The 13,581-nt window shown below is 33.9% G+C and overlaps 1 protein-coding gene across 4 annotated transcripts in view; it reads right to left on the bottom strand.

The window, feature by feature from the left end:
* Window positions 1-13,581, bottom strand: part of PCSK5 (proprotein convertase subtilisin/kexin type 5) — a 199,499-nt gene that overhangs the window by 78,716 nt on the left and 107,202 nt on the right. For all 4 annotated transcript variants that reach the window (XM_034410214.3, XM_034410213.3, XM_034410215.3 and 1 more), the window contains exon 9: window positions 11,568-11,668. In XM_034410214.3, coding sequence (XP_034266105.2) covers window positions 11,568-11,668 — 101 coding nt within the window. The remainder of the gene's footprint in view (window positions 1-11,567; window positions 11,669-13,581) is intronic.

Genomic DNA, 13,581 nt, shown 5'->3' on the forward strand with positions numbered 1-13,581 from the left:
TCATTACCCAAACTAGGTAACATCATCAGTGCATTGCAAGAAAACAAGCTTGCTCAGAGGGCACCTTCATTTGAACCCTTAGTTACAAATATTCTCCTTTATTAGAGGCTGCATCACCTCTATGCTAAGCTGCAAATAGAATGTGCTGGTTATGTTCATACCCAACCCATGCTCTAGCAACTTTGGCTACAATGAGAAAAAAACATTAAAATAAAATCTCCTTGTAGTTGTGCTTACAATGATTATTTCATGCTTGGCTTGCAAGGACCGGATACTACAGCATGGCTTAAGATCAAGAGATCTTGTTGGAGAGAGGAAAGCACTGGGAAGATTTCCAATCCTGATTCTGACCCTTGTGCTGGTAGAGATTCCAAAATTTGCTAGATTTGGGGAAAGAGCATCTCCCCACATTTTATTTATTTAAATTTATATGCCTGCGTATCTCAGTGACTATGGATAGTATACAAAGATTAAAAACCCAACAGTTAAAAACAACTGTTACCATGATCTTGAACGTAAATGATACCTCACAATTATGAAATCATATCAACCATAGAGCAAAGATGTCAGCTTTTGTGGCCTATGTGTGCGCACATGCCTGTGTGCTTGTAAAGAAGCACCCTCCTAGCAACCATTAGCAAACAAGATCACCCCAAACAATTTATGACTCATATTGTTAGAAGCCAGAACAGATTTTGTATAACATGGACACTGAATCTGCTCTTCGAGTTTAGTTGTTTTTTTTAAATTTTCTTTCAATTTATTTATCTATTTGTTATTTTAATCATTTTTATATTGTGTTCATTTTTATTTAATTTTTAATTTTTGTTGGCTGAGGCTGACATGTTTATCTCAAACATGTTTAAACTCAGATACTAATGATGTTCTTATTGTTCTAAGCATATTATGTTCTGTTTTTTCTAAGAAAAAATCTTAACCTTCCAACCATTTGCTAATCTAACATGTTGGTTACTCTTATTCATTTTCACAAAGTTGTTTCTATTCTTAGTAATAGATTGAGAAGCACCACTATCAACAATCCACCAATCCTGGTTAACATTAGTTGTTGAACTGGATATAGCTAAATTACAACCCTTCTTGGGTCTATTATTATCCCTAACAGACATTTTCTTATTCTTAGCTATAATACTTAGCTATATGCCCTTTAGTCCCACAAGCAAAACACCGTTTTACAACATAGACAGTTGAATACATTTTGTCTTCTTTTGGTTGGTTTACTCTCAACTGATCCTTTTCTTGTCTTCTTCTGGATTCTTCCAATAACCTACCGGTTATGCCAGCCAATGTGAGGTCATCTCTGGTCAAAACCTCCAGTGAAGAAACATAGTTGTCATAACTATCGTCCAGAGAAGAAAGAATTATATAGACTTGCTGTAGTTCCGAGAAAACAAGTTCCTTTTCGTGCAGCTCCTGGAAAATTCTGGTCATGGATTCCAAATGAGCCATCATATCTCCTCCTTTAAGAAGATGTTGCTTAAACAATTTCCGTGTGAGATTTATATGAGCACCCACAGTGTCACGAACATATAGTCTCTTTAACTTGGTCCAACACCTAGCAGCAGACTCTTTGCCACGAATATGGACAAATTGCTGGTCATGCAGTGTCAGTCCAATTATGCAAAGAGCTCGTTCATTGTCTCTGGTAAACTTGGCTATTTTCTTCGCATCTTCTTCATCATCAGGATTCCATGTGGATTATTTACTATGTCCCAGAGTCCTTCTCTACGCAGAAGTAGATTACATTTTGTAGACCAGGATACATAGTTTGTTCCATCCAGCCGGTTTATCATGGAAATATTCGATAACTGTTCTTGTGCCATCTTCACTTGAATTATATATCACAAACACAGTTTTCTGTATTATTCACATTAACTCTCAGTTTTGCTCTGAACAATCCTAGTTAATTCTGTTTGGCTCTGGGCCCATAACCAATGTTAAGGATATTGTTGTGTTACCAACCAGCAGAGTAAGTGCATAGAGAAACGGTCCTGAGAGCAATGAATACAATACATACAAACTGGTTTAACAAAGCTTTTACTTTGTAGTGAAAAACAATTGCATAGTCTTTTTATCAATCCAAGTCTTTAGCCACTCAAATCAGTCTGAAGTTACAGATATCTTCTTACCATACAAACAGCAGTCGGTAATAAACAGCAATTCATGCTGGTAACAAATCACGATGGTAGCATATCCATCCACGTCTTCACACATGACAGTAACAGTTCCAATCAACAAGTGAAGCAGCAAGTCAAGCAATGATGAGAGCAGGTCCAACAATAACTATAGCTCGGCTTCCTTCTTATATACAGTTTACACTAGTAATTATCCACTTATGATAAGTGAAGTCAGCAGTGCACTCAACAGTACAATTATGATAATTGCAGTCAGCATTCAGTCAGCAGTCATTAGTCATTACAATGACTCAGCAGTACAATTACTCAGCATTACATTTAAAGTTACAGAATACATTTAAAGTGATAGAACACATATATTGCCTGGACAACTTGTTAGGCTTACACCATATCCTAACAATTATGTTCTATTATGTGAATATGTTCTAAGAATATTCTTAATATCCTTCTGAAGGTGAAAGACATATTTTTGCTGCTTGCCATGAGCATTTGTGTTCTAGCACTAAAATTAAGCATAGAAAGTAAAAAAATGAATGGAGAAAATCCAATTTATATTAAAAGTCATAAAGTTGGAATTAAACTCCACTTAATTACATAGCATCACCTACAAACTTGGTAGTGTAATCTGTTGATTCTGTTTTGTACCTACTCATGTACAAATGCTTTCAAGGTCCCAGTTATAGAAATAATAGTGTAATATTTTTAATAGTTCTAAATCAAATAGTAAGGAAGTTGTCTTCTCTAACAAGATAAAACCATACAGAGAAATAAAAACAAGAAAAAGTGAGTCTGACCACATATATCTGTGCAATGTCAATTTATATATCCTTGCAGTAAACAAGCAACATGAATACCAAAAGCCTTCAATTTGGCCTTAAGACTTAATCAACAAAGAACTACAGTATATCAAATTTATGTCTGCCCTAGCACAAAACTTCTACTGCATAATTCCTTTGATATACTGTATGTTTCCCAATCCTTTCTTCTTTAATTCAGCTACTGTATATATTCAGTTTGCACAGCGACCCGCTTAATGGAGAAAAATACTTTTCTAGCAGAGATTGTTTGCTAAACCAGTGATATAGCCAGGAAATTAAGAGTAAAAAACCCAGTTTAATGATGCAAAACAGATGTGTTCAGCCTTATGCAGACTTTGTACTCTGTACCTTTAGAAAAGAAGGAAAGAAAATATTGGCTATAAAAATAAAAAGTGTATCATTGAGACACAGAATGGCTGTTGGGGCCTATCACAAGGTTGCCCATAACTGAATTAATAAGGACAGCTCTCAAACTTTTTCTCTGATATATTTTATACGATTCAATTGGATTACATTTAGGAACAAACTAGAGAAACTAGAGAAATCACTGAGAATTTATGGAGAACATAGCAGAGAAATTTTTATTTGTCAAACATTCTTCTGGTTGCATTTAGTTTTTATTTTAAAGCTATATGTTTATAGTTCCACTTCTTCAAAATTCATGTCACAAAAATGTATCTGCTTGTACTCTGCTTTGTTGTCACTAGGAGACACTGTAGTGCCTCTTAATCTACATACATAAATGTCATATTTTAATAATTGTTAAATTTAATTAACAGGAATATCTTGATTAAAACTTCCAGTATTAACTAATTTTGTAATTTATAAAATTCTTCCAACTTCAAGTTAATACTGTATTTCTTAATCCAAATATCTAAAATATTTAGTTCTGTGGTTAAGCACTGTGAGATTACTTCTCAATATCTTCTCTGAGTTTTGCCTATTTTGCATAGTTAAGCAATGCAGGAGTATTGAATTAAAAGTTTAATTTCTTTCTATTTATCTTTGTATAGGTCTACCAGTCAAAGTAGTAGAAGAAAACTGAAAAAGTGAAATAAAAAATATCAAAATGTTGATATACGTCCCCCCCGCATTCCTGTTATAGTCTCCACATCTATCATTAAAAAACACAAGGTAAAAATTCTAAAACATCATAATTTAAAATTATCAATTTTAATAGAAGGGATGCAATACATAGGTATGTATTTTGTTTGTACACAAGTTTGTGGAGGATGAACATGACAATGTAAACTCCTGGCTGGGTTTATGAACTCTAGTTCATAGAGTTCATGAATTTTTAAAGTAGGAATGCTTTTCTCCTAAAAAATTCTGCTAGCTCCTAGAGCAGACAAGAAGCAATATAATAACATTTGTAGGATTGAAAAAGACATGGAAAAACAAGGAATGACTTCAGAAGTTCTCTGATAGGCTAAATGTTGAATTGATACCCTAAAGCAGTGCGGTCCAACCAACTTAAACATGCTGGCTGAGAAATTCAGAGAGTTGAAGTCCACAAGTCTTAAAGTTGCCAAGGTTGGATGCCAATGAAGAGACAGAATTTGGTAGCATCTTCTCTGACTAACAAATTTTCATTAAGCAGCATAAGCTTTCATGTGTTATCATTCACTTTGTCAGACACTAGATTGATGTAGGATTTACTGTGGTGAGGAAGGAGGGCAAAGGTGGGGGAAAATTTAGGAACAATTATTTTAAAAAATGACATTTAAAACCTGCTGGTCTTTAAGTCCTTAAAAAACTGGACCTAGTGGCCAAGTATGTGCAGGGAAGTCTATGGAGATTCTAAAATCTTCATGGTCATGGTTGTCAGAAGATGCTTTTCCAAAAGGCAGCTGGACTTTGAAGCTTCTTGGATGAGAAGTGAAACATTTTAATGGAAAAAAACTAGAAAATATGGATGCCTTTTGGAAAAGCTCCTTTGGGATATGTGCAGCCGTACAGAATAGTACCATACAGAATCATACCATTTCCAGCATATTTTGTTTTGGCTGATTAACAGCATTCTCCTCCTTAACTCCACCTATTATTTGGCTGATTAACAGCATTTCATTATTTGGCTGATTTCTCAGCATATTCTCCTCCATTAACTCCAACTTCTATTCTACTAACTTATTAAAAATTTCTTTTTCCATATGTTATCTATTAATCCACTATTTCCAACTGTATTCTTCCAGGGTGTTCCCCCATTTGTTTCTTAATATTAATCATTCCCAACATATATTAGATGCAATCACAATTATAACTTCCATCTGTGTACCTTAATACATCATCAAAAATCATTAACATTTAATCATAATTATCATCCACCACTTTGTTATCAAATTAAAACTAAGCATGTTACAACAAGTTATGCTTTTATGAACATATCACTTTTAGTCACCTTAGCTTCCCATTTCTATTTTTATAATATTTCTATATTTGTTTACCATAAACACTTCTTGTTTTTATTTAAAGCTCATTTAAATTTTGAAGCATTTAAACAATTAAACATTCAAACACTGCTATTCAATTTATCTATTTTGCTTGTTCTTATCTGTCCATATACATTTCCATTCAAAGTCAATACTTCCACGCTTAAAACTCTGCATATCCTTTTGATTCCATTATAAAGTCTGTTTCCAGTAAAACATCAGCTTCTCAACTTCTGGTCCTGCGCCAAGACTTCTGTTGCTGTGCTAGTTAATTAAAAGTTTATTAAACATTGTATTTCTTCTTTCTTTGTAAAGCCATCAAACGACAGAATAGGAATCTCCAAAGTTCAAAAAGCCCTAGTTCTTTTCGAGGTAATCCACAATATGTAACAAGTGAAGTAGGTTCTTTCAGAAAAAAAACAGGTTTCCACAATCAACACTTTCACTTTTTTTAAAAAAAATTTGATTTATATGCCGCCCTTCTCCGGAGACTCAGGGCGGCTTACAAGGCGTTAAGCAATAGCCTTCATACTTTTGTATATTTGTACAGTCATCTTATTGTTCCCATAATCTGGGTCCTCATTTTACCTACCTTAGAAAGGATGGAAGGCTGAGTCAACCTTGAGCCTGGTGAGATTTGAACTTGCAGTAATTGCAGACAGCAGATGTAAGTGGAATGTTAATTAGTCTGCTGAGCCACCAGAGCTCTTTGTCACTTAGTCACAGCTTCAATCGCCATTTTGAAGCATTTATGTAGCAATCCGTTTGATCTCTTTGTCTGGCTTTTAAAGGTGGCAAATCCTTAATTTCACTTTTCTCTTTTCAAGTTCATTTCAGTTTTAGCAAAAAAGTTCAAGTATCCAGCTCTATTTAGTTAATAAGCAATTCCCTCCAATCAATCAGTGGTGAAATAAGATTCTTAAAGGGTTTTAAACTTTCCCCCCCCTTTTTTTTCTTTCCAAAATCTTCAAGCCCCTCAGATCTTCAGCCGCTAGTAAGGCTGGGGGTCTTATTTATAAATGTCCTCATTAACGCGTTGTTCTCGCCTGGGCTGGTGTCACTCACCCGGCTCCGAAGCACTTCGTCCTTTCTTCCTTCCTCCTGCACTTTGCTTGTCCCGATCTGTCGCAGTCTCGAGGCAGCTGCCATGGCTGCCGTTCTCCGCCACTGACTTAGAGGATTGCCTCCGGCCTCTGAGGAACTTGCCCGTTTCTCTTGGCCACCCAAGGGGTGACACTGCGTTATGTGTTTGTCAGCGGAGCATCTATCCTAAGATTTACGGTAGCCTGCCAGAGACCTTTATTACTTTCCTTTAGCAACAGATATAAGACTGTTGACCGCGATGCCAAACTGGAAGGCCATTTTAATTGACAACTTGAATCTCCCAAAGGATAATTATTACCCTTTTGCTAAATCTTTGCAAGGCTGAAAAATGTATTTAAGGCTGTACCCAATGCTAAGTAGAAAATTGGCTACATTTCAAAAGCAAAACAACCTGTTTATAAGAACCCACAAAGGACTACCTTAATATATTTGGACTATGCTGGTCAGATAAATTAGAATATAATTTAGAATGAAAAGGGATAGCCCCCTGAATATGAAACTAATAAAATATAAGGATTATCTTACACATAGGAATTATAGTTACTCTCATTCTACTTTTCTCTCAAAAGTACATTTGAAGTGGGGAAAAAAACATAAAATTATTAGACTGGAAAAATTACAACTACTAATTAGTCTGTAATTATCATTAGTAAATGCACTTTTCTACTGAAATTAATGGCAAAAATCCAGTTGCTTATCATATTTACTACTTATTTGGCATATATTTTAAAGAATATTTAATTTTAACTCAATTATATTTGCATTTATAATCCTGTAGTTATATTTCATCATAGAAAAACAGGGCTTGTTTGTATAATTGTATTAAAGAAGATACAAACTAGTATAAAATGAGAGGAGGAGGAGGGGGAGGAGGAGAGAAGAAGAAGAGGAGGAGGAAGAGAAGGAGAATCAAAGAAAAAGCTAAAAGTGCAATTAAGGAAACGAATAAAAGTAATATAGAAAAGAAAGAAAACCGATACCAAGAAGTAACTTCTAATGTTTTTTATAGCCATTATAAGTAGAATTATAAATTGACCTCTTAGTCTATAGTTACAATATAACTCTGTAATTTCTATAATCTGTTCTGTACAATTATCAAAACAGATCATATGTTCATTTTTTTCTGTTTCACAAAAAAAGTCCATAACAGGTTTCCAATAATCAATATATGTAGATATTGTCTTTTCACTCAAAGAAGTCAATTTAGCCATCTCAGCAATTTCTATCAACTTAACCAACCATTCCTCGATTATGGGTAGTGCCAAAACTTTCCATCTTTATGCATACAATTTGGGCATTCTCGCAGTAGTCATCATGTAGAAATACAAAATTCCATCTGTCTAAAGTTTCCCTCCTCAACTGTTTGACCCAAAAGAAAAGCTTCTGGTTTCAATTGCACATTAATGTTTAAAATCCTTTGAATCACACTATATGTAACAGAATCCAAAATTTTCTAGTTTTTTTTACATGTCCATCAAAAATAATAAAATATCCTTTCTTGTAGCTGACTATTTCAACATAAATTTAAAGTGTCTTTGTAACTTTGGGACAATTACTTTGGTGACGCATACTATTGATACATAATTTTTATAAAAATTCTCTTTAAGATTATAACATAATGTAAATTTCAGTCCTTTCAGCTGCATATTTTCTCATTATTCCATCTATACATTATAATTATAGTTTTAGTCCACTTTCACTTGTTTGTTTTGTTTCAAATTTCAATAACTACAAATTTTTAGCAATTACATGCTCATCATTTGTCCACAATTCTGTTTCAAACTCAGTCTTGCAATATTCACATCTGTTTTGCAGAGCTTTCCATCTTCTTAACTTCTTTCATCTCCTCTTTTATCTTTATAATGCTTCATTCTTTTTCAAAAGCTGTTAATTTAGTATCAAGTGATTCCAATTTATTATCCATATACAGAAATAATTTTTGAAGCAAATCTGATGTAATTCCTTTCTCTGAAGGTTGCTCTAAGAGTTCTTTTACTCTCCTTCATTCTTGCAAGTTTCTGGCAGTTGCTATTATGGTATTATAATCCAAAATTAAAAGTGTCTCAGGCAATGGAAAAGTTCCTTTTTTCCCTATTTTATCTTCCTGTTCCTTTAATACATTTGTCTCTATTAGCACTCTGTAGTTTCAATAAGCATCACAGTCTGGCTCATATTTATCTTTTGTTTTAAAATCCATCAATTGTCATACTCTTTAATAATAAACAAAGAACTTTTCCACAAAAGTCCACTTTGTTTCTCTTAATTCTAGTTTGTTCAAAAGCACTTTCATCAAAAAATAATCTTTCAAAATAATATTTCATTAATCCATTTAAAGTTTTTTCATTGACTTGTTAAGCTTTCTGTTAAACGTTTTTAAGTCTTAAATATCTTTTTTTGTCTTTATTCCTTTGTAAACCATAAAAAATAATAACTTACCAAGTGGAATCCTATCCTGCCATTCAGAAAATCTTTCTTTGGCTGTAAATTAATTACATCAAAAATGATTAAGAAATGATGCTCTTATGAACTTTGTATCCATATAGACTATATTAAGATTGTGGGCTTGTTAAAATTCCTGCAGTCTACTCACGAGGAGCAGTAATCTGGAGTGCAGGCGGGTGATTTCAAGATCTCGTTTTTTTCCAGAAAGACTTTGCTGGTCAGAATTCACCGTCTGGCCACTGATGTCCATCACAACCTCATTCCTGATTCTTTGGGAATATCTAATTTGCCACCAGAAGTTCTAGCAAAAGGGCTTTCTAATTCACTAAACAAAACAAGTTGGCATGGGTTTGGAAAGTAACAAACTGAAGACATTTTCATTGAACTGCTTCTCCAGTAAAATCCCATGAATGAAGTAGAACAAATACACATAAAAGTCTGGAATCCTTTGTCTCCCGCTTCAGGAAACAGATGGGCCATCCTTATTTTATAATCTGATTGTCAGCTCCAATGTCTTTGTTAATACCTTCCTTGGGACTAAGCTTTTTTTTTTTCACCCAACCTATTTTTTTCAGACACTTTCCTTTAAGAAGAACAAACAAATGAATGGAAAAATAATATGCTAATAGCAAAACCAATAGCAGATCCTGCATCAACCTTCCTAACTGCAAAAATGCTTCTGAACCTTTCATGGGTCCCCAAACTATTATTATAAAATAGAAATGTTTGGTCAGCAGTGGAAGATTATTTTTTTAAAAAAAATTCCCAGTGTACCCAGAAAAAATGGAAAACAAGCACAGAAGGTAACATTCTGAGATACCAAGCAGATAGATGTGTGTACGTGTGTGTATCTATCTATCTATCTATCTATCTATCTATCTATCTATCTATCTATCTATCTATCTATTCATAAAGCTCTATATCTATCTATCATCTATCTATTTATCATCTATCTATTTATCATCTATCTATCTATCTATCTATCTATCTATCTATCTATCTATCTATCTTCTATCTATTAACTCATAAAGCTCTATCTATCTCTATCTATCTATCCCTATCTGTCTGTCTGTCTGTCTGTCCATCTGTCAATTCATAAAGATCTATCTATCTATCTATCTATCTATCTATCTATCTATCTATCTTAACTCATAAAGCTCTATCTATCTCTATCTATCTATCCCTATCTGTCTGTCTGTCTGTCTGTCTGTCCATCTGTCAATTCATAAAGATCTATCTATCTATCTATCTATCTATCTATCTATCTATCTATCTATCTATCTACTTGCAATTGCACCGTTATAAGAAAATAAGATGATACTCCTCACTAAACGTGGTTACCTTCAGGTTACACATATGATATGAACATACATTTCCAACAAATCCAGTAATATCAGTTCTATTGAATTAAAATATTGCTGGTGAAACATTTCCCCTGATTTTTGTAAGGCTTCCAAGTCTCTTCTGGAGAACCAGATGAACTTTGTTATGGGAGAAATGCCAGGTTTACAGGAAAGAGAAGAAGATCCATTGCCCAAACAGCTGTTTCTCAGATGCCAGTAACTGTAGCCCTAAACATATTTGTTGTTTTTATTGTTCAGTTAGTTTCAACTCCTCATGACCTCATGGACATCATTTGGAGGATTGGATATAACTTCTATTTTAAGAAAAACAATGTAGATTGTTGATAATCACTGTGTACAACTATTTGTTTAATATTTTTAGCAAAAGAGTCCTGGCAACAAGCCATTTTCTTTCTTTCTTTTTTTTTTGGATTACTGTAGTTTAAGCAATTCAGTACAAAATGTTTGTAGCCTAGAACACGGGTCCCCATGGCTTTAATGTAACATCTGATTGTTAACTGTTATAACTATTGTTGTATCCTTAAAACCATTTGGTTATATATGGAATTTGACCTTGTGTTCATTGCAAGTGGTAGAACTATACCTACCATTATTTATGATGCACCACACAAATCTGGAATGCTGATTTAGTATTAGACTCTAAATATACTTTAAAAGAGGGAAATGCCACTACAATGTAGCTATGATGTACATCTAAGTTACATTCATTCATTCATTCACTCATTCAATTTCTATAGCTGCTCATCTCAATCAATTAGTCTAGGTCCTTACAATTCCAAAAACAAATTTTTTTTAAACCAATAAAAACATTTAAAACCAATAGAAACTTCCAAAATAAATAAACACAGCAGCCATTAGCTAATCAACTGTAAAGTTAAGAAATGGGCCCTTAACATATTTAGTTCCTCAGGCTCAGGAACATAGCCAAGTTTCTAAAACCTTATAAAAGGCTGGGAGCATTCTAATCTCCCAGAGGAGCATATTCCAGAAAGCAGGGGTCACTGAAGAAAAGGCCCATCTTGTAACCTCTGCCAGCCAACACGCTATGGTTGATCCACATGATGCTCAATCTGCTATCTTGAATTGGACGGTAGAGATTCCTAGAAAAAGGCAGTCCCTCAGGTATTCCTAATACATGAATATGGATAGATGCACAAGCATTTTTAAGTGAAAGTAACATTTTATAAGAGGAAGAACGCATAGAATCTTACGTCTTAATTATTTTTCATTCAAAAACAACAAAAAAAAGGTACTTACTTGGCTTCCAGTGCCAATGCGATGATTCCTGCAGCCATAGGTGCAGAAGCTGACGTCCCTGTATGACTGTCTGTACAACGCTGTCTGAGGTCTGTAGTGATCTGGGGGGGAAAGTGTACGATTAAGAACAATGTTGCTGCAGACAACAAAAAGTTTCTTTTGTTGAAATAACTTATACGCATTTGAAACTTTCTTATTCAATGGGATAACTTTTTTTTAATGCTGGTTTTAGCTCTCTAAAGCATATAGATGTTCAAAAATCATTTGGCTCCCAGAATACTGTAGTAATGAAATGTCTGGCAACAATCCTATATTACCTTCATGAGACACTTTGTTAGATGATTTGCCCTTGAGCATTTTATGGTAGTGCTGCAAACAAAATTAAATTCCAATCTAATACAAATTTTATTCTTTCAGTGGCAAGAGTAGCAGCCCATTTTTATCCCTTTGAATAACAGAAGCAGACACTCTGAATACATTTCTGCCTCAACGGAGGCTGCTTGTATGACAGCAGCTCCTGCAGACTCTCACAACTGAGTACAAATGTACAGTTGTACATGCATTAACTTCTACTTGAGTTGACATAATCAGGGTCCTTCCTCACGTAAGAGCTCACGCCGTTTTTGCCCTAGGCATTTATGCTGTAGGCCTAGAGGAATCCAAATTACATGTGCAATGTCAATGGGACATCTTTGAAGTGTTCAAGTATTTACATGATGAGGGTTCTAGATATCTGAAACTTGAGTTTCAACAAAATCCATATAAATAATTGCTGAGGGAATGGGACCATACCTAGCCTTTCAAAGTTATGCCAGAATCCTCATTCTGAAAATGGATGGGGCAAGGATAAATACTTGGTTTAGGGCAGGAAAAAAGAAAAGCTTTATATTAAATATATTTATTCTGGTTATTCCCCATTATTTATTTTCTTAAATTTTCTTTATATATTCTATTAAGAAGTACATATCATTATATAATACAAAGGCTTTTTAAAGACACAAATGCACCCCATTTTAAAATACCGTATTTTTTGGAGTTATAAGATGCACTGGAGTATAAGACGCACCTTAGTTTTGGGGGAGGAAAATAAGAAAAAAGCTGATTGGCAGGTAGATTGGCCTCCCGGAATACCCCCAATCAGCTGTTCCCAGAGGTGAATTTTAGCAACAGGTTCCTTGGTTATGAGCTCTGTGCCTTGCTTTTTTTGGCTTTTTTTTTTCTGCCTCTGAAAGTCTCCGAAACAGAAAAAAAGCTTCTGAAGCTCTATTTGGGGGCTTCTTTTTCTGAAGCTCTGTTTGGGGGCTTTTTTTTCTGAAGCTCTATTTGGGGGCTTCGTTTCTGATGCTTTTTTCAGCCTCTGTTTGAGAAGCTGGGTGGGGCTACATTTGGAATATAAGATGCACCCAGATTTTCACCCTCTTTTTTGGGGGAAAAAGGTGGGTCTTATATTACGAAAAATATGGTAGTATTTTTTTTTATAAAAGTTTTTTATTTTTTTAGACAAACATACATACAAACATAAAATGCATTTTCTTTGAACAGAGTATTTGGTCGGTTCACAAATTTAAACAATATTTAGTCATTTTAATTAAGTTTACAATTTCTATATTTACTTTTTGCCATAGGTATTCCTTATCTATTTTTTAAAACAAACCAATATTACCCTTCATTCTCATCTCTAATTTTAATCCTGATCAAATTCAATTTTTCCCTTCTGTCTATAAAAAATATTTTTAATGCATATCTAATTGTTTTATCTTCAACATTACTACTGCTATAATAGAAAGTATTAAAATATACATTAGAAATAACTACTATTAAAGGTTTCCTCCCTGATTAATTCCAATTCCAATTAGCATTGGAAATTAAATATTAATTGGAAATTAGGTGTGAAATATTGAAATTTTGTATAAGCCATCTTCCATCCAGTTTAAATAAAAATATAATCTGAATATGTAAAACTTTGTAAACATATCCAAACACATTTATATTTTGTAAACATATGCAAACTTAG

Source organism: Pantherophis guttatus, chromosome 2 (genome assembly GCF_059756535.1).
Source record: "Pantherophis guttatus breed Tessera chromosome 2, ASM5975653v1, whole genome shotgun sequence".
In the NCBI taxonomy this organism is placed as follows: domain Eukaryota; kingdom Metazoa; phylum Chordata; class Lepidosauria; order Squamata; family Colubridae; genus Pantherophis; species Pantherophis guttatus.